This window comes from Astyanax mexicanus, chromosome 25 (assembly GCF_023375975.1).
Source record: "Astyanax mexicanus isolate ESR-SI-001 chromosome 25, AstMex3_surface, whole genome shotgun sequence".
Taxonomy (NCBI): Eukaryota; Metazoa; Chordata; class Actinopteri; order Characiformes; family Acestrorhamphidae; genus Astyanax; species Astyanax mexicanus.
The window spans coordinates 24,329,091-24,352,145 of NC_064432.1; the positions used below are offsets into that span (position 1 = coordinate 24,329,091).

Sequence of the window (23,055 nt, forward strand, 5' to 3'; positions counted from 1 at the left end):
ACACCCCATTACTCAACCCCTACACCCATAAGACCCCATTACTCAACCCCTACACCCCTAACACCCCATTACTCAACCCCTACACCCCTTAAGACCCCATTACTCAAATCATGCATTGCTAACACCCCATTACTTACCCCTACACCCCTAACACCCCATTACTCAACCCTTACACCCCATTATTCAACCCTTACACCCCATTACTCAATCCCTACACCCATAAGACCCCATTACTCAACCCCTACACCCCTAACACCCCATTACTCAACCCCTACATTCCCAATGCCCCATTACTCAACCACTACATTCCCAATGCCTGATTACTCAACCCCTACCTCCCTAACTCCCTGTTACTCAACCAATGCATTACTAACACCCCATTACTCAACCCCTACATACCTAACGCCCCACTACCCAACCCCTATGTCCCTAATGCCCCATTACTCAACCACTACATTCCCAATGGCACATTACTCAACCCCTAAATCACAAAACATACCATCTCTTGCCAGTGAGCATCCTGCTGAAAAGTTTGAGAAAAGTTTTGAAATTTTGAATAAATTGACAATTTTCTCTGAGTGCAAACTTACCTTTAGTTTATTTATAGATAATTTAATGCTACAATGCTGTGTATACAGTTGGGCTTAAATGAAAAAAAAAACATCAGAAAAATCAAATCAGACCATAAATAAAAAAAATGAAATAACAAAATAAACCCAATAAAAGTTATAATAAAAATAATAACACAAAATTGTTTTTTTAGACAGAATCTTTTGCAATTTCAGTCAATGTAAAACAAACCGTACATCTCGCCAAACCTGTAAAACCATAAAACCTCAACACAACATTTTATCTAAGTGAAAACAGTGAGTACAGTTTTTAGAATCACTGTGGGCTTAAATTCAGTACATCCTTCATATTTACCGCCCAAAGCGTCTAGTCTGTAGATACGTCTGTTCTGCTTATAAAAATAAAAATTCAGTAAACTGTAAATAGTAAAACCCAGTGGATGAACTTGTAGTAAAACTATATATGTTATATATGCAGATCTGAATGTATTATATATTATATACAATTATGTTACAAACCAAACACTTACTAACTGCAGTCAATTAAAAAAAAACAACATGCTAAATACAAACAGTAAAACATAAAACAAAAGAAGATAAAGCTAGGCTACGTTCAAAGCCCGTCAGGATTATTGTGTAAACATGAAAACAACAACAAAAAATAGTTTAAAAAAAGACACAATGGCTGCGTCCCAATTGTGCGATAATTTATGTAGTTTTTAGTATAAAAAAAGTGTAAAAAATTGAGTATACTCAAAAAATATCTCGAAACTGGTCGTTTTCTCAGTGTTGTTGCAATGTACACCAATTTCCCACAATGCAATGCGAAACAAAAAGGGAGGAGCTACTCACATCTGGAACAGGTAGCAGAAAAAAATGGAGGCTAACGATGCAAGTGCAGCGGCGATGCATTCTGGAGAACTCGCAGCGTGGGATTTGGGTTGGAATGGTGCCGCTTCGCCACTTCCTGTTAGATCAAAACGTTATGTTAGTACGTTAAAATTAAGTGTACTAACCTGCCAAACCCAAAGTATTATGATTAGCGCACAATAGCTAAATAACATACATTAGCATTAGCGTGTAGTACTCAATTGGGACGCAGCTATACACCTATCAATCATAAATCAATTAAAACCATCTCTTTGTTTCTATACACCCATAATCCTGTTATTTTACACAGGAGAAACCTCACAGAGCACATATTAAGGTGTTGATTAATGATCTCAAGGTAGCTGGGAGCACAGTGACTACAAACTGAAAAACATTTATAATAGGTGACGAAACAAGAAGGTGATTATAATGTAATGCTTGATTGGTGTTTATATCTATACATTAAACAGCACCTCTTGGAGGTTTAGACATAATAACATTGTTTCTTTCCTTTTTTTTGTAAGAAAAAAGAAAATGATAGCCACAGTTTTTATCCAATCCCGACACAAAACACAAGAAGACATGAACATGAATCATGAATAAAACAAATGTTATGTAATGTTATCGTTGAAAATGCTGGTGTAAATGTGATTATCACAGTTGCCTCAAAGTTATTATTTCTTACTCTGGGGAACGAACTGAGCTAGCTAAATAAATGTTAGGTGTTATCTTGTGAGTGAGGGGTTCTAGACATTCATAAGAGCTGTAAAAACCATAATATCCAATAAAGTACCCACTAAATTTTTATGCTTCCATTTTTACCAAATTAGGGATAAGGAAAAATAAAGATTACATTTTTTTTTATCGTATATTTACGAAAAATTATGCGAAACATGAAAAACATGAAAAACTACTGATACTTAATATTTACTGTATTGTTATATTTGGTGTAAATTTTAAATATGTTTAATCAATATATAATCTATATATATTTAATGTCAACAACAAAAAATTAAATTTCCCTAAAGTTTGTCTTTTTCAAACAAATCCACTTTTCGCACCACAAAAATCATGCAAAATTTATGTAAAGTAAATACAAGCTATTTCAGTCGAACTGTGGACTACTTTTTATTACATCTACTTTAGTTTAGATCCATTCAACAGAACGCTAAAATTTAAGACATGCAAAGTTCGTAAGTAAGCACCTTTACTGTGGATTTTACTCAAACAGTACGATAAAAGTCTTGCATATTTCAGCGGTTAAGGTCCAGTAAGTGTAGCTTAACAGATCTGAGTCTCGAACCCACAACCATGTGATCAAAAACCCAGTGATCTAACCGTAACAAGCTACGTACCAGACAACTGATGTACATTCTGAAAACGATGAAATGACGGAAACGATGGAAAGCATCAAAAGCACAAGTTGGCAAGAAGAGAGAGACGAAAAAAGGCAAAGAAAAAAAGAGGACTTGAACCAAAAGCCACCTGATTTTAGTAAATTAAGCTCGATAAATAGCTCACACAATTAAACGTCAGTGAGTTTTTGAGTCATATTGTCACTGACCAATGAAAAACATGCAGCTCGAAAACAGCTAATTTACACAAGAAAAAAAATACATTCTTAAATTTTAATTAAAGTCAATGCAAAAAAGAGTTCACTTTAAGTAATTTTGGAGAATTTCTGTGAATTCATGAAACAATTGACAGTTTGTGTTAAAATTATGCAGAAAACTAAAAATTGACAAAAATGAGAACTTTTTCATTGTTTTTCATCAGACAGTTACAATCGGTACCACTTTAAAATAAGGCCCCTTTATAAAGGGTCTATAAATATTTTATAAAGCAATTAATTAATGGTTATAAATTAAGTTTAAGTGAGTTTTTTTAAAAATATCTAATTCAACAATAAAAAAATCTGATTAGTCACTTAATATGTTTTTATATTTAAATGAATAACGTTATTAACAGAAATTAAGTTAATGATGACTGATGGACAAAGTGAGATAAGTATCTAGTAGTAAATGACTATGGAATCACTATTTGCTACATTGCAGGCCCCTGTTCCCCTTTCTATTTATGTGTTACAACTGCTTATTTGCAGTTTATAACCTAATAAATAACGAGTATTAAACTCCTTTATAAACCCTTTATAAAGGAGCCTTATTTTAAAGTGGTACAGAATAATCTATTGAATCACAATGGTTTATGTAAGCATGCTCTGCCCCCCTAAAAAACTGTAATTATGTTGAAAATTAGCCTGGTAGGCTGTTGCTATAGATGAGTTGCTACATTTTGTTGGGTTTCAAGTTAAATGGTTTTTTTTTGCACCCAATAAACAATAGAAGACGAAAAAGAAGCAGTGTTGCGGGTGATTCTGTATCTGCTGTAACTGTAGATTAATGCTTGTTTATAAACAGAAATAAAAAGAATCCGAGGCAGAACACTTGGAAAGGCAACTCAACAAATTGGTAACAATCAATGCTCAAACACCATTCTACGAACCAATCCGTGTTTAGTACAGTGTGAAACCGAAACTATAGCGACTAAATACAGTAGAGAATACGATGTAACAAACACATAAAGCATGGTTCTGACTCTGGACCGGGCTTTCTGTAACATAACATAATGTAAAATGATTTTAGCCTGTTCTACTTTACAGCAGTAGTACCCAAGTACCATACATATACAAATACAGAAAATACAGACAAACAATAGTTTTGATATTCTTGTGAGGACTCTTTTAGATTTTCTAATTTAAGTACCAATTTTCATAAAAAAAAAAGCCTTCCAAGTTGAGAGGTCCACCAAAGCGTCCCCACAAACCAACATATAATGAAATACCACTATGCTTTCCAGGACAACTGGAAAGCAAACCACACAAAGTGCAGTAAACCAATATCTGAACCAAAGGACGTCCTCATAAACTGACAAATTACAACGTACCACTATGGATACAATGACCAGATGTCCTCACAAGTATGGTAGTGTGTCCCACCACCAAAACGTCCTCACAAGCCGTGTAGTATGCAATACCAAAAAAAAAGTGTCCTCATAAACCCTTATGGTTACAAGGACCAGATGTGTCATAAAACCAAAATGTCCTCACAAACCATATGTCCTCAAAAGCCTGATAGTGTGTCATACCACTAAAATGTCCTCATAAACTGACAAAGTGTTACATACCACTGTGATTACGAGGACCAGATATGTCATAACACCAAAATGTCCTCATAAACCAAATGTCCTCAAAAAACGGTAGTATGTAATACCAAATAAAGTGTCACCTATGGATACAAGTACCAGATGTCCTCAAGTATAGTAGTGTGTCATACCACCAAAATGTCCTTATAAACCACTATGGTTACAAGGTCTAGATGTCCTCACAAGTATAGTAGTGTATCATACCACTAAAACACCCTCACAAACCAAATGTCCTCACAAGCCTGGTAGTATGTAATACTAAAAAAAAGTCCTCATAAACCACTATGGTTACAAGGTCTAGATGTCCTCACAAGCCTGGTAGTGTGTCATACGACCAAAAAGTCCTCATAAACCACTATGGTTACAAAGACCAGATTACCTCACAAGCCCGGTAGTGTGTCATACCACCAAAACATCCTCACAATCCAAATGTCCTCACAAGCCTGGTAGTATGTTATACTAAAAAAACTCCTCATAAACCACGACCACGTTTTGGTCGTATGACGCACTACCAGGCTTGTGAGGACATCTGGTCCTTGTAACCATCAAGGACCAGATGTCCTCACAAGCCTGGTAGTGCGTCATACGACCAAAACGTCCTCATAGACCACTAAGGTTACAAGGTTTAGATGTTCTTAAGAGTATAGTAGTGTGTCACACCACCAAACGTCCTCACAAGCCGTGTAGTATTTTATACCACCAAAACGTCCTTATAAACCACTATGGTTACAAGGACCAAATGTCCCCACAAGCCTGGTAGTGTGTCATACCAACAAAACGTCCTCAAAAACTGACAAATTACAACATACCACTATGGTTACAAGAACAAGGTGTCCTAACAAGTATGGTAGTGTGCACACCACCAAAATGTCCTCAAACTGATAAAGTATTACATACCACTATGGTTACAAGGACCAGGTGTCCTCACTAAAATGGTAGTGCATCATACCACCAAAATGTCCTCACTAATTAGATGTCCTCACAAGCCTGGTAGTGTGTCACACCACCAAAATGTCCTCACAAACCAACAAACTATACGGTCCTCACAAAGGTAGCAAAGCACACACACACACACACACACACACACACACAATAAAAGCTAAAGCAGGAAGAAACTTGGCTTTCCTCCTCTTCTGTCTTTGGTGAGAAAGATGAAACGAGAAGAAAGGAAGAATATGAAAGTGGAGCTTCGTTAGGATGGGAGAAGAAATGAAAGACGAGTCCTGGCAGAACGCAGAATGAAGCAAAAAGGAGAAGATCATATACGTGTCAGATATACAGCCGTCACTCCGGAGTCTTTTATCGCTTAGCAACAGAGACGAATTAACTTCGCTGAGAAAGTTGAAAGGCCTCCAACTCGGCTCAGAGTGCGGCAACTCGACAACGCAAAAAAAAAAAAAGAACATACAGAAATAAATCACAGAGACTTAACAGAGATATGATGCTTTTACCCCCCGAAAACTAAAATAAAACTATATAATAATAAAAAAATAATAATTATAACACATTACAACACATGCAAACTTTGTTAGAGGACCAAAAATTAAATAAAACAAATTAAAATAACCAAAATACACAAATAAATATTTAATAATTCATAATATAATAATAAAAACAAACTCATCTATACAGAATCTACTAAGACACGCTTGCACATCATTTTCGTGTTTGTAGTAAAACTGTACAACAACCAAAACCAAACAAATTTTTAAAAATAAATGCATAAAAATGGCATTTTCCTCCACAAACAAACTAAAATGAAAAAAAAAACAAAAAACAAAAAAAAATTCAAGTACCTCAGCAAAGAACTTCCTTCAACACACCAATAATAATAATAATAATAATAATAATAATAATAATAATAATAATAATAATAATAATGATAATGATAATAATAATAATAATAATAATAATAATAATAATATAATAATGAAGAGGAGGAAGAAGAAGAAAAAAAAGAGTGTAATGATGAAATGAATATGTAGAACGAATAACAGAAAAATAACAGATAAAGATATACTGAACAGTATAAACTCCATCTTTACGCTTATTTTACCATCAAAATATACATACAGCACCAGTGAAATCAGAGAGAGGTGTAGTAGAACTGTGGGGTACAGGAGAAATCAGCTGCATGCTCTGTTGTAAACAGTAAAATATACAATAAAATAAAATAAAATAAAATAAAACTGAACAAAGGTCCTCCTACGTCCCCATAAGACAGCAGTGTTTTTAACCACCATAAAAATGATGTTATTTACTGTATACAGTTCCAGTCAAAAGTTTGCACACACCTTCTCATTCAGTATTTTTATTGTTTTATTTGTCCTACATGGTAAATTAATAGTGAAGTGATCCAGACTATGAAGGAACACTGTATAAGGAATCATGTAGTAACTTAAAATTACTGTTAAACAAACTAAAATACCTTGTAAAGCATTTAGATGATCTTATCTAGGGAGCTGCTAACTCTAATAAACTTATCCTGTACAACAGTGGAAACTTTTGCTCTTCTGTCCTTTCCTGGGGCGGTCCTGATGAGTGCCAGTTTTATCATTATAACATTTTTGATGGTCTTTGCAGCGACTGCCTTTACCTCTTCACTACTTTACTTTAACTGATGCTCTCAAACACTTTATTAAGAGACAAGAAATTCAAGTAATTAACTCTTGATGAGTTCAGCACAGCTGTTAACTGAATTTTACCTCATGAAGCTGACTGAGAAAATACATCTAAGCAGAATCTAAGCAGGATCTACAATATTAAAAAACATATTCTGATTTGTTTAACACTTTTTTGTGTACCAAATAATTGCCTATGTCTTTCTTTATGGTTTGGACGACTTTTGTATCATCTACAGTGCAGAACATTTTAAAATAAAAAAATAAAAAACACTGAATTTAAGGTGTATCCAAATTTTTGACTGGTACTGTGTATTTTGTGTGTGTATATATATATATAGACCCATTGCCTCTGCTACTCTAACCATAATGTCGTATAAGAGTACGCAATTTGCAGTCACAATTTTTTAATAAGATATCATGGTGACAGAGAGAGACAGGCAACTAGTCATGTCGTGTGGGATTACATGATTTATAGACGCGATTTGTAACTTTTGCAATTTTAGTCGTTATTTGTAGGCGAGATTTGTAGTCGCAATTTGTAATCGTCACGATTTGTAGTGTCAGGATTTGTAGCTGCGACTTGTAAACACTATTGGTAGCCTTGATCTATTGTCACAATTTGATACTGTGATCTGTAGTCGCAGTTTGTAGCCACGATTTTGGTGTGTTTTAGGCGTAACGTGAAATGAACCAAGCAGTGTTACTTGCTACATCATTTCCTTTAAGAGTCAGGTGAGCTCTGACTTTGGCGGATTGCTATTTTAACGGTGCAGCTACCTGGACGTGGCCAACAAACTCTTCTCAGCAGAGGAAACTGAGCTCCAGCAGCTCATTTACGGGAACAGCAATGTTATTTTATTTAGTATTCTGTTTATTGTTGATGTAAAAGTTGGGTTTGTGCTGCTGGGTGCTTGAGCGTTGTGGACTATTGGCGTCTGTCTAGGTTTTATTCAGTCAGTGGAGCTCCTGTGTTATCAGTTGCCAAGATACACCAGCAATACACCAGAAATTTACTTGAACACACCTAATTTCCAGAACACCACACCCATCAGTCTAAATACATTCAGAAGCTCTGTTGCTTTTTAAACGAGACAGGAGGATAAAGAGAAAATAGACTGTTTTAGGCAGGGTGAAAGGTAGCAATGAGCATCGTGACGCACTTTAGGCACCTTAAAGTCATGATTTCTGAGCATGAATTTTGATCAAAACTGCTGATTCTTATTTATATATAAATATATATATAATGCAAATTTGCACAGATACAATAAGTAAAGAAACGATTGAGAGGTAGCTAGTTTAGCTAGGAGTCGCCTGCCAGTGTGAACGCAGGGTTTGTACATTCTGGATCTGGATCTGAATCTGAATCTGAATGTGAATATGAATCGTGAATATGTGAACTGTTCAGCACTTCCCTTCCTCATGCAAAATTATGTTAAAAAAAAAAACAACGAAAAATAAACAAAAAGCAATTCTATTCTTTACACGACTATTATTTTTCTACGCTACAGTATTTCAGTATTTACATGTCTCCATATGTCCACATCTTCATATATTCACATATATTCCATATATTCCATTTAATTCATGCTCTTTTCGTTAATAAAGATTGCATAGCTACTTCTTTCAATCCCAACACCGTCCTAAACACCTGGAGACGAGAAGAAGAAGAAGAGCTGAGGTAAATTGCAGTATAATAAAATTAAAGTGAGGATTTTTATCTTTTTTTTTTTGTTTTATCTTTTCTTTTCTCGTCTAGCTTATGTATCCTGCGCTCCTGCAGAGTCCCGGTGAACGAGTGGAGAGGGGGAAGGATTTGGTCACACATTGAGAGAGAGAGAGAGAGAGAGAGAGAACAGGACGTACAGGATAGAGTAATAAATATACAGAATAAATAAGCGTCAGGACGGCGGTTTCTGATATCCAGGTTTTTAAATTTCTGCTGAAAGCTGTAGAGGATTGAGTGATGTGGTGAAACTCTCGCGCCGGCGGAGGTCAGGGTTCGATAGCGATTGGTTTAAGGGCTTGTGATTGGATGATTGCAGTTTCCCTCGTCACGGATCCACGGATCTCAGGTTGAGATGGAAGGCTATTACAAGGATATCATTGGTTCTAGGCCCTTCGGTGGGCGTGGTGAGGCGTATGGTAGCAGTCTGATGGGTTGCATCGTCCGTGCGGCCCCTGAGGGCCCGGGGGTCCGTAGAGGCCAATTCCTGGTGGACCTGCATGAGTAGAAAGAGAAGAAAGAAATAGTAAAAACTGCAAAAAAACACATAAAAAACTAAAAATTGCTCTACTTAATGCATTTTTTTAACTCTAATCTAAACCAAAATATCGTATTGCACCATAAACTATAGCAAAATAATTGCTTTAACATTACATAACATTATTACATTTCTTGCTAAAAGTTTTAAAAGTCTCCTTTCGCTAAAATCCACTTTTTTTTCTTGTTTTTGTGAAATACTAAAGCTCTCTGACTTGTTGAAACTCTTCCTCAGCTCCCCTTTGTCTGCAGTAGCTAGTAAAAGAAAATCCTCAGAAATACAAGTTGATGTTAGGTGCTATCCAAGTATCTAGCCACTGTATGTTTGTTAAATTGATAAATATGTCTTTTTGGAACAGTTTTGTGAAGTTTTGTGAAGCTCATACACACCTGGTGGGCCTGGAGGACCCGGTTCTCCTGGAATCCCCAACCCGAGTTGACCCCGTTCTCCTTTCTGTCCTCGGTAACCTGCACACAATCACACAACACCCAGATTCACCAATCACATACATACATTACCTCAACTGTGGAGCTATCTGAGAGATTATACATTACTATTATAGATTATTATAGCTTTATTTTAAGTCTTAAAAGTACTGGAGGTTTAATAGAGTATTTCAACTCATACACAATGATTTTTAAGAAAGTTTAGCTCTATAAATGGTTTTAGGGGCTATTAATGATATTTGACTGTTTTTATTTATTTGTTTTATAATTAAAAAGGCTATTTTTGTTACTCAACATGTTGGATGATACACTGTATGGACATTTCTGTTTATATTTAGAGTTCCTTCTGAAATCCAAGCTATTGAATAAAAGAGTTTATCCTGCTTTTGTTAGATAAAAGTGTTTCTATTCTCTACATTCCAGAGAATTTGATTCAGTTTTTTAATTTTGTTGGAATATTGCTGTGAATATATTGATTTCATTCAGCCAAAAGGCCTCAGATTATTGAGGTCAGTCATTTTGGAGAAATTCTATTCGTCGATTCACCATGAAAAAAAAAGCATACATTTCGTTACGTTCACACAGCAATGAAAATTCAAGAAAAAAAAATGTTTTGATTCACTTTAGTTCACTTTAATGTGAACAAAGCCTATGTTTAATTTGAAAAAATAAAAATAAAATAAACAATTTTTTGATTACACTTATTTTTGCCTATATTTGTTTTAATTGCACTAAATCCATAGTGTTTGCATAAAAAATATCTACAATTACATTTTTTTGCATGGTTAAAGACAGTTTCTACAATTTGACATGTGACTATCACTACACCGGCTTAACATAACAGGAAGCTTAAAAAAAGTGGTCAAATTCTAATTTTTTTCATTATTTCGACCTTTTAAATTAGACATAGACTCTATATATCAAGCAGTTCTGTTTGTTGGGTCTAATTACAAACAACCATCGCTTCTCAGAATTCAAACTCATTAGTAATATCTAACTTTCTTGGAGAAACCCTTCACCCGTACACGCTAACTGTGCTAATTAATAAAGCCTACTGGGGACGGGTTAGCCTTCAGTCATTATTAGCAGAGCTAGCGTTCCCCTGGGTGAAGCGTTCCTATTAAAAATCCTCCTCACAGCCTGAACACCATCTGAATAAATAGCTTCTAGGAAGCTACGCTAACAGCGCAGAGCTGGAGCTGATCATGTTTGAAAGAAAAGAGCACACAAAACAAATCAAAAGAAAATAAGACGATAGCGAAGGCAGTTTAGCGAAGGAATGATCGAATGGCGAAAAACCATCGAAAGGGGCATCGGTGACCCGATATATCATGTGATTGGTGGAGCATTCTCAGAATTGGGCATTTTTTTCATGCAAAATTGGTGGAATTTTGAAGAAAGTGACCCTTAAACATCTAAAAAGTGCGATTTACACAGTACAGACACAGGCAAAAGACATTTCTGAGTGTTTAAAAGTGCATTTTTTATATTGGACCACAAGACAGTAGCAATAGCAAGGCTGAACACATCGATATAAACAAACCCAACAGGCAAAAACACACAAACAAACAACAAAAACAGGTAAAATGCAAGAATGCAGACTTGCTAAAACAGACTTGAACTCATTCTTTACCAAAATGTTCCACGATAAAACGTCAATCACGGCATGCGGACGACTGCATCTCCAAAAACCATCAAAAACCAAACGCTGTTCTAGCGACAAGCATCTCTGCAGACACTACGTTATGCTATGCTACGCTAAACAAGGCTATACTACGCTACTGCAAACTACACTGGTACAGGATGGTCTACAAGAACAGCATAGTACCGTCCAGCAGCAGATATACAACTGAGCCTACGGCTGAGCAGAAGCCTGTGAATGAGTAGAAGCCTGTGAACGGACAAAAGTCTCTGAATGGGCAGAAGCCTGTGAATTGGTCTGAGCCTGTGAATGGACAGAATTCTGTGTATGGGCAGAAGCCTGTGGATGGACAGAAAAAAGCCTGTGATTGGACAGAAGCCTGTGGATGGGCAGCAGAAGTCTGTGGCTAAGCAATAGCCTGTGAATGGACAGAAGCTTGCAAATAGGCAGAAGTCTGAGAATAGGCAGAAGCCTTTGAATGGGCAGAAGCTTGTGGCTGGGCAGAAGCCTGCGAATGGGCAGAAAGAAGCCTGTGAATGCATAGAAGTCTGTGAACGGCCAGAAGCCTGTGAATGGGCAGAAGCCTGTGTATGTGCAGAGGCCTGTGGCTGGGCAGAAAGCCTGTGAATAAGTAGAAGTCTGTGAACGGCCAGAAGCCTGTGAATGGGCAGAAGCCTGTGTATGTGCAGAGGCCTGTGGCTGGGCAGAAAGCCTGTGAATAAGTAGAAGTCTGTGAACGGCCAGAAGCCTGTGAATGGGCAGAAGCCTGTGTATGTGCAGAAAGCCTGTGAATAAGTAGAAGCCTGTGAATGGACAAAAGCCTGTGAATGGACAAAAGCCTATGGATGGGCAGAAAGAAGCCTGTGGATGAGTAGACCCCTGTGACTGTGCAGAAACCTGTGAATGGGCAGAATCCTGTGAATGGGCAGAAGCCTGTACAAATGGACAGAAGCCTGTGGATGGGCAGAAGCCTGTGGAAGGGCAGAAGACTGTGAATGGGCAGAAGCCTGTGAAAGGGCAGAAGCCTGTGGAAGGGCAGAATTGCCTCTGTGTATGAAAAATGCTATACAAATAAACTAGACCTTTCTTGCTTTATACTTTTATACTGATCATTATAACAATAACTATCATGTTGGACACTTAGATACTTAGTTATACATGACTAACAGGCCAATTCGAATCCTGGTTATGCAGCTTTCCATCTTGCAACTGCCGAAGCCCTGGAAGAGCACAATTGGCCTTGCTCTCTCTCTCTTGGTGGATAGATGATGCTCTTTCTTTCCCCTCATCACTCCTAGGGTGATGATGATCAGCAGAAGGCTGTCTCTGTGAGCTGATGTATGAGAACCAAGTTGCTGCGCTTTCCTCCGAGCGTTAGCGCTGTGATGCTACTCGATAATGCTGCATTATGCCTGAGAAGAATGGAAGAATGTCATGCTTCTGCTCAGCAGGAGGCTCAGCTGATGCATCTGCAACTGGAGGCTCTACTATAGAAACAGCCCAAAGACTACAGGGGTTCAATTCCACAGCGAGGGCTGGGAACACACAACCACATCCTCCAAAGAGCTATATCACTCCATCACTCCATCACTCAGCTCCACAGCAGCCCTACAGCGGCGCACACACACTCAAACACACACCGGCACGCATTCACCGTAAACAGCTGGCATTCAGGGGACGAACAGAACTGTACCTGCAGCCTCTTTATCACGGCTCCCTGTGGTCGCATACAATCACCGCTCACCGCTCACGACTCTCAACACACTCTGTACTGAGTATCACTGCAGGCCGAGGCGGGGGCAGGAGTAAAATCCTACTATACTAGTGCATCTCAAAAAAATTCCATATCATTGAAAAGTTACTTTTTATTTCAGTAATTCAGCTGAAAATGTGAAACTTATATATATTACATAGATGTATTACACACAGAGTGAACTATTATAAGCATTAATTTCTTTTATTGTTGATGATTACGGCTTACAGACAACTAAAAAAAACAAAAATCAGTGTCTCAGAAAATTGTAATTGGTACTAAGGGTGTGACGAGATCTTGCGGGAAGAAAAAAAAAAAACAGTTCAGTATGGATTTTTAAGAGGGATCTGGCAACACATTAGCGATAGCAGTGAGTGCAACAGCTGAGCAGTCAGAGCAGCTCTCAGCAGAAGAGGAAAATTCTGGTATTCGCATGTGCGGATCTACCGGGGTGGCATAGGGTGGCAGCTGCCACCCCAGAATTAAAAGAAAAGTTATTATGGCCAATTTAACATTTATGAGAGTGAATCTTTAATGCCAGACTGCAGTAAATTATAACAAAATAAATTAGAATGAAAGCAAAAATAAAAATCTTATTTTGCTCACTACTATAACATGTTTTCTTTACTAGGTCCAGTGATGTCTCTAATCTGTCCATTTTTCCAGTAATGAGAAATCTAACACATTAGTATGTCCAATTCCGTAATCAGATTAAAGTTACTTATTTAAGTAACTGTGCATTACTCTATTTATAATATTTTTTCTAAGTACATTTGTCTGTATGAGTTTGTAAATGGTAGCCTGTGGCCATATATAGAAGTTAATGTAGATATTCTGATATTCTTGAAAAAAAAAAAAAAAACATGACTGCATCATAGGTAGTGGTACTAATCCCTTAGCTTTATACTGTATTTGAAACAAATAAAAATATATATAAATAAATAAATAAATAAATGTTCTGTCTCTGTTTGCACTTATTGTTTGCACTACATAGTTTTATTTTTATTGTTTCTATTTTTAATAGACTTAGTTTTTTTTAAATAGTTTAAATGTGAACCCAGTATTGTGTTTCGTCACACCCCTAATTGGTACTTTTGTCAGTGTGGGCAGTGTGCCAAGTCCTGCTGGAAAATGAAATCCACATGAAGTGCTGTAAGATTTTGTGGGAAAACAACACCAGCAGATGACATGTCTCTAATACTTTCCAAAGACCTGGCCTTACAATGAGCTGACCGCACTGATCAGTGTTAAACTTCACTCACAAGATAACACCTCATGACTTATAATACAGGTGTGGGCTATGTTGCGATTTGTGATCAATAATCTGGTGATCTACCACTGCTTTTAAGCATTGTTTTACACTATATTCTGTATTGACTTTCTCTGTATGTAGCGTCTCTGTATGGGAGGAAAATACAAATTATACATTCCACACATTACCGCATTAGCATGTAGCCGTTTATAGCCTGAGCTAATTACCCTTTAACGTATTCCCATATGGTTGTTTGTTGATATCAGCTAATTTGAAGCATGACAAAAAACAAAGCCTGGTACATTGCCTCTCATCAAATCCCATTTACGTGAAACGCTGCAGGTAACACTCAATTAGCGACAATAAATGCTGTATAATCAGACAGACTCGTGTCACGCTGGAGAAAAAAAAAATAAAAAAGCAAGAAAAGAAGCGAAACAGAAATTAAGCATTTAGGTGCGACTTGAAATCATATACGTGATATATTTTAATAAAGCAAAGTTGGAAAGAAGAAAAGTTCACAGAGTATTAAAAGTATTAAAATATTAAAATAAGACTTCCCACAAGCATGGCAAAAAAACAACAAAAACAACAATGCATATATAATACAGAACACTTAAATACTTAACCATCAAAACATACATGAGCATGAGTGGGTTTTAATCGTGTTACATCAATGTGAATAAAACACATGCTGGAAAAAAAAAATATATATATATTCTCATAAAGAGACATCGATCAGCCATAACATTAGTACCATCTATTAAGTAATTAAGTATAGAGTAGATCTCCCAGTTTGAGACAGCGACAGACAGCCTACACTCTGATAGACTCCACTCTGAAGGTGTCCCCTGATATCTGGCACCAAGAGTAACATTAACCAAGACACAAGTCTATTAGACTAATGATTTACAGAATTTCCTGTCGACTGTTGTCAGGGTTTTAATCAGTCAGTGCCGCACCTGTAGTCCCCCGCCAAGATAGAAACAGCAAAAGTTTACCTGAACACACCTCACTTCCAGAACATATATTCCTAAACTCTATAGACACTATTTTAATGGCGTTTGGGCACAAGGCGTGAAAATAGACTGTTGAAGGAGTGCAAGATAGCAATGAGCATCACGACACACACTTTGCACGGGGTGTAAAATATGGTCACTGGTTCACTTAGCACTGTAAGTTGGTTAAGTACTGAACTTAGCATCTCGTAGACCTGCTTGATGTTCTGAAACATCACATTATTTTGATGTTAAAGTTACTTTTCTTACTATTGTCTGTTTTTGAATGACAGATGCCAATGTTTTTTACTTCCATTGGTCAGTGGTACTAAAGTTATGGCAGATTACAGGCAACAGCAGAATCCAGAAGGGCACAAGATCCACCCTTGTGGAATACCAGGGCAGTACTCATGTTACGGATGATCAGTTTATACACATTGTTGCACGTTTCCTTAAAAATTTACCAGGATATGACAGAGAATAATGGAATTAATACCAGGGCAGTAGATATGATCATCTCAGTGGACTGTTCTTATTTGATGCTACTAATGTTATGGCTGATAGAACAGTGTAGTAGCATATGGCATAAATCAAAATCAACACAATTAGAAAATACAAGAAATTAATAATAAAATACAGAAAAGGAGCACAAAAAATAAAATAAGTAGAAAGAAGAAAAGCAAAATATATTAGATTCATAATCGACCAGAATTTGAATTAGCAAGAATTATTAACCCGTCAAAACCTTCATCGGCCAGCAAAATATGAACCAAATCTCACGTAGAAAGCGGACCCCAGGTGAAACGAGAGAAAGGCAGGGATATTTTTCTCTATAAATCCTAATTCAGGCACATTCCACATTAAAGGCCAAATTGGAAATTCCAGGGGAGGAAGGAACCCAGCGAAGAGTAACGAGAAATAATGAGGAAATATTACACTCCCCGAAGTTACCCGTCAACAAGACTCAAATTATAAACTTTTAAAATACTGATTCACCAAGAGACTAAACTTTTCCTGATAAGCCTTTCTTCGTTTTTGTGTTTAATTTTTTCCTCACAGTTTAGCTAAACAGCAGATCCAGCACACAAATGAATCAAATTCATAAAATAATCAACACTGGCAGCGCCCAACGCAGCGCTCAACACCAACCGAACCGAAGCAGTGTGGATCAGACAGTTCTGAACATCATGTACCGCCTTAAAAATAAAGGTGCACTTTTTAATCCGGTTAAAACGGACTCTGGTTGGTTTGCAGTTTGTTCTGGCAGATGTACAAACGTATAATCGGGCTTGGGTTCGGACCAAAACAATCATAATGAAACCCTGTACAGTCCAAAAATAACTCTGAACCTGACTATCAAATACTGTATTCATTTGCTCATGTTTGAGCCAAACGGCTTTTCAGGTGCAGTTTAACCTGATTTATATACTAACCAGATATAACAGTTACTATAGCTATAATCTAATGTTAATCTCTGCTGATGCTCCATGCTAAACTACACTGAAATACAGTATGTCCTATAGTCCAGAACACAGAGCCTTCTTCCTGTATTTACTTTATGAACCCCGCCCCTAGACAGCTCTGACCAATCAGAATCAGTGGAGAAAATTTGCTTAAGTTTTTTTGTATTTTGTAGCACTTGTGGTTGATTTTTCTCATGCGAAACCAAACCCATGTGAGGAAACACTCTACAGGTCCATAAACAGCCATTACGTTTTCTTTTTTTTTTTTTGAGTGGTGCCACTAGAAAAACAATTTATACAGTAAAAGTGTACAGAAAACTGTGCAATGCAAAGAACTTTGGACATTTTGGGAAAAAATATTGGGAAATATTGGGAAAAAATTCCATTTTGATATTTAATTTTTGTTATAAATACTGCAAAAGTAGAAAATACACAATTTTCCCAACAGATTTCGCTGACAAGAGGTCAGTGATCCAATGTGCACTTCATGTATCCAAGACTGGTGCCCAATAAATAATATTGGATACATTCTTTGACGTCTTAAAAACTTAAAAAAACTTTACTTTACAAATAATGACATTTATTAATACAGGTGTTGTCTAATAAGACAATGGGTATTACAGTGAATATCATTAAAACATTAATTTAGTTCAGTAATTCAGTTCAGTTAAACATGGGAAAGTCATATATTATATAGATATATTAAACATCACATATTATATAAATGTAGATCTATTTTAAGTGTTTATTTCTTTTATTGTTGATGATTATGAAGCTTACAACCACTAAAACCCCCCCCCAAAAAAACAGAAAATTCTAATATTATATAAGACCAATTGATACTTTTGGTATGCAGTGTGGGCAGTGTGTCAAGTCCTGCTGGAAAATGAAATCCGCATCCAGGTTCTGATGTTTGGGATTCAACAAAAATTGGCCACAATTGGCACTTTCATCACTTTCAGCAGGATAATGCTCTTTTACAAAAAGCAAGAGTTTTTCCAAGAATGATCCACCAGATTACATCACTTTATCAATCTGCTCGATCTCCAGATTTATCGGCAATCGAGCGTTAATCCAGAATCACTTCTAGCACCTTTATTTTTAAGAGTAAAATCTGAGGTAGAAGCTTTTTTTTTCATTAAAGGATTAGCATCCTACATTAAAATAGCTTAGTTTTAGTTTTATTATTTACACATTAACGAGATAAAACTCTTATTCCTGAAGTTTTGAGAGCTTTACGTAGAGATGTTTCTGATTCCTAATGCTGGAAAAGGATCTCAGCAACCCAGAACCAATAAAAAAACTGAAAAAACCAAAGCGGCGAATCGTAATTGATGAAACGGGTCGAGGGTCAGATTTGATGAACGACCGCAAGCTCTTTTTTCTTTTTCATTTCAGCAGCTTTAGTTCAGAGTGACATATGAAGTTACTTCACTTTATTCTGTGTTTTTATCACATTCTCTCATTCTCCTATTCTCAGACAATCCCTCGTTTATCTTCATATGTTCCCGTTAACCACCCTGTGACACCGCGAGCGCCGCTCCCCGGTGCTCTCTGGCCTTTACACCACTCTGATGAATTAATGGAGGTAGTGAAAGAGAAATACTGTAGCTGTGAAGCTCTACAACACCGTTCTGACACGTTCTGTTAAGCGCACTGTGACAAATGTTCTTAAAAGCTGACTTAAAATCTCGGTTTTTAGCAGTTTTAGCTTGAGCCAAGCAGTCGTTCAATTCAGTCAATCTAGTAGAACCTTCTATCTGCCTCCAGAAACAAAAGTATGATTTGTTTGTAGTGGGCATAACAAGTTCTTATATAAAGCATATTCAGCTCTGGAAAAAATAAGAGAGCACTTAAAAATGATGAGTTTGTTTGATTTTACCAAATTGAAAACCTCTGGAATATAATCAAGAGGAAGATGGATGATCACAAGCCATCAAACCAAACTGAACTGCTTGAATAAAAATATACCAAAAGCAGTGTGTAAGACTGGTGGAGGAGAACATGATGCCAAGATGCATGATTAAAACTGTGATTAAAAACCAACCAGGGTTATTCCACCAAATATTGATTTCTGAACTCTTAAAACTTTATGAATATGAACTTGTTTTCTTTGCATTATTTGAGGTCTGAAAGCTCTGCATCTTTTTTTTGTTATTTCAGCCATTTCTCATTTTCTGTAAATAAATGCTCGAAATGAGAATATTTTTTATGTGGAATTTGGGAGAAATGTTGTCTGTAGTTTATAGAATAAAACAAAAATGTTCATTTTACTCAAACATAAACCTATAAATAGCAAAATCAGAGAAACTGATTCAGAAACTAAAGTGGTTTCCTATTTTTTTCCCAGAGCTGTAGATACATATATAGTGATCAGTCATAACATTAGCACCAGCTTGGGTAACATCAAGTATAGGGTATTTGATGGTTTAAGTTAAAAATTAAGAATTTTAAGACTTAAAAATAACTGTAAGACTCACAATAATAAAATTGCAAAAAACACTATTAAGGTAAGCTTGCGGTTTCCTGTGTTTTCCAGCAAAATAAACGTAGAAATCATAAATTAACAAAATGAAACAATAATATAATTTAAATTCTATCGATTGTACACTGAAAACAGGAGGTTTTTAAGTTATTTAACCCTCATGCATACAGTTGTCCCAAGGTCAACAGCATTATCTCTACTAACTAAAACTAGTTAATAAATTAAGCTGCAATTAGCGCCCCCTATTGGAGATATAAATCATGCTACCTGGAATTGTAAAATGCAATGCATGACCTTTGTCAAAAAAAGACATCTTGTTTCCTTTAAAATGTCCTAATAAATCACAGGAAAAACAACTGAAATCCAAAGGGGCCCAAGATCCACCCTTGAGGAACACCACAGCAGTAGACATGATCCCAATGAAAGCTTTTTTCTCGGCTGATTGTTCGCTCGCTGACTAAAATATCGTATCCACTCTTTGATAGATGCCTCTGTAGATTAATATATTAATGGTGTATTTCATGCAATTCATCAGTAGGGATAATATTAAGACTAACATCGTTTCCTTGACAATTTTCTAAAAAGGGCTGACTGTTTACTCGCAGCCTAACGTATATTATATCAATCAATCAACCTTTATTAAAACTCTTACTGAGTACATTGAGGATGACCCTCATTTTCTACATAGCCAAGCCGATACACAGAAAATAGACAGATTAAAAAAAAGACTAAAAAGATGCTGATAAAAATACGATATAAAACTAAATCAGATAAATATAATAAAGTTATAAATTCAAGAGGAATCTAATGTAAGCAAACCATAACCACAAGTAATAAGAACGATATGAGAATAAATAAATAAATAAATAATATAAATATATATAAAAAAGAGTCACTTAAAACACAAAAAGTACAATATACCTCATAATTAAAACTAAAAATAATAATAATAAAAAAGAAATCACCACAGCAGTAGATAGGAACTCAGCAGGCTTACTGTTCACTCGCTGCTTAATATTATATAATAATGTTAAGGCTCATCGGTGTAGGTAAGAAGCTTTCCTTGATTAAAAATTACAGAAAATGATGAAGAAAAAAAAAAAACACCATGGAAGTAGATACAATCTTAACAACATTTCTCAGCTGACTGTTCAATCGCTGCCTAATATATATTATATCCAACACTTTACTACTTTATAGACTTGTTAATGGTGCTTATGTTATGGCTGATTGGTGTATATAAGTCTGATTACTTGAAAAATCCCTAAAAGAATCAAAGAAAACTAAGAAAATCCATCCCAAAAGGGCCCAACATCCACCCTTGAGGAACACCACAGCAGTAGATAAGATTTCAGTAGAGTCTTTCTCAGCTTCCTGTTCACTTGCTGCCTAATATATCATATCCACACCTTAATAGACCCCTTGATGGTGCTAATATTATGGCTGATTGCTGTATATAAGCCTGTTTCCTAGGAAAAAATCCTTAAAAGTCACAGAAAACTATGAAAATCCAACCCAAAAGGGCCCAACATCCAACCTTAAGGAACACCATCGTAGGTTTTATGATCTCAATAGAGTCTTTCTCAGCTTACTGTTCATTTGCTGCCTAATATAACATATCTACACCTTTATAGACTCGTTGATGGTGCTAATATTATGGCTGATTGGTGTATACAAGCCTGATTCCTTGAAACCTTCCTAAGAAATCAGAGAAAACCATGGAAATCCAACCCAAAAGGGCCCAACATCCACCCTTGAGGAACACCACAGCAGCTTACCATCATACACACCCCTTGATAGACCCCATTGATGGTGCTAATGTTATGGCTGATTGTTGTACATATATAAGGAAATCACTGAGATCAATCAAAAACCCAAAGGAGCCCAGCATCCACCCTTGAGGAACACCACTGCAGTAGATATGAGCTCAGAATAGCTTTTCTCATAAATAAAATAAAGTTTGTACACGTTTTTAAGAATATATACATATAAAAGTGTCCAGTGCCGGGGAAGGCAACAGCTTCACACAGGAGTCACTTCAGTCTGAGACTCTTGGCTCCTACCTTGAGGGCCCGGAGGTCCTGGCTCTCCAGGAGGTCCTGGGGAGCCATCAGTTCCAGGCGGCCCTGAAGGACCTTGTCGGCCGTGTGCAGACAGTATGGCTGCCGGGGTCTTCTGCTGCGAGGCGTAACTCGACAGCTTCTCTGTAGAAGATGAACAAGAAAGCGTGATGGAAGTATAATAAAATAGTGAAATTAGAGTGGCATAAAGTTATCCAAAAGCAGTGTGTAAGACTGGTGGAGGAGAACATGATGCCAAGATGCATGAAAACTGTGTTTAAAAAACAGGGATTGATTTCTGAACTCTTAAAACTCTAAAACTTTATAAATATGAACTTGTTTTCTAGGCTTTTTTTTTTTTTTTTTACCAAAAATTGTGACTTTAATTAGAAAGTTGATGTAGGTATAGTTGTTATGATGTAAATGTAAAGGTCCTCACAATCAGAATTTACCAGTTTGTGGGGACATTGCAACTTAAAAAGGCTTTTTTTAAACCAAAAAATTCGGAACTTAAATTAGAAAATCAATGTAGGTACAGTTGTTAGTATGTAAATGGAAGGTCCCCACAATTTTGGTGGTCATCACAGCTTAGAAGTTTTTTTTAAACCAAAAATTAGGACTTTAGTTAGGAAGTTAAGGTTAAGGTTGGGGTTGATATAAGTATAGTTGTTAGTGTGTAAATGGAAGGTCCTCAAAATTATAATTTACTGTTTTTTGGGGACATTTTGGTGGCTATCACAACTTTGAAGGATTTTTAAACCAAAAAGTGGGACTTTAATTAGAAAGTTATGGTTAAGGTTATGTTTGGGGTTGATGTAGGTACAGTTGTTAGTTTGTAAATTTAAGGTACCCACAATCACAGTTTGCAGGCTTGTGGGGACATCACAATTTTGAAAGCTATTATTATTTTTTTTTTTTACCAAAACCTTTAATTAAAAAGTTGATGTAGGTACAGTTGTTGTGGGGACATCACAATTTTAACGGCTTTTTTAAACAAAAAAATTGGACTTTAACTAGAAAATTGATGTAGGTACAGTTGCTAGTATGTAAATGGAAGGTTCTCACAATCATAATTTACCGGTTTGTGGGGACATTTTGGTGGCTATCACAATTTTTAAAGCTTTTTAAACCAAAATAGGGACGTTAATTAGAAAGTTATGTTTAAGGTTAAGCTTAAGGTTTATATAAGTATAGTTTCCAGGATGTAAATGGACAGTCTTCACAATCATAATTTACTGGTTTGTGGGGACATCACAACTTTGAAGGTCCTCACCATCATAATATGCCGGTTTGTGGGGATATTTTGGTGGTCATCACTTTGAAGGTTTTTCTCCCCAAAACTAAGACTTTAATTAGAAAGTTACGGTTAAGTTTACAGTTTGGGTTAATGCAGGTATAGTTCCTAGTATCTAAATGGAAGGTCCTCACAAT

General features: G+C 36.3%; 1 protein-coding gene across 4 annotated transcripts in view; it reads right to left on the reverse strand.

The window, feature by feature from the left end:
* Positions 1-579: 579 nt before the first annotated feature.
* Positions 580-23,055, reverse strand: part of LOC103037411 (collagen alpha-1(XIX) chain) — a 199,858-nt gene continuing 177,382 nt past the window's right edge. For 3 of the 4 annotated variants that reach the window (XM_049472167.1, XM_049472166.1, XM_049472164.1), the window contains 3 exons: positions 21,628-21,768; positions 9,915-9,992; positions 580-9,483 (listed from right to left, as the gene is read on the reverse strand). In XM_049472167.1, coding sequence (XP_049328124.1) covers positions 9,374-9,483; positions 9,915-9,992; positions 21,628-21,768 — 329 coding nt within the window. In that variant the 3' untranslated portion in view covers positions 580-9,373. The remainder of the gene's footprint in view (positions 9,484-9,914; positions 9,993-21,627; positions 21,769-23,055) is intronic. The other variant, XM_049472165.1, reaches the window with a different exon arrangement.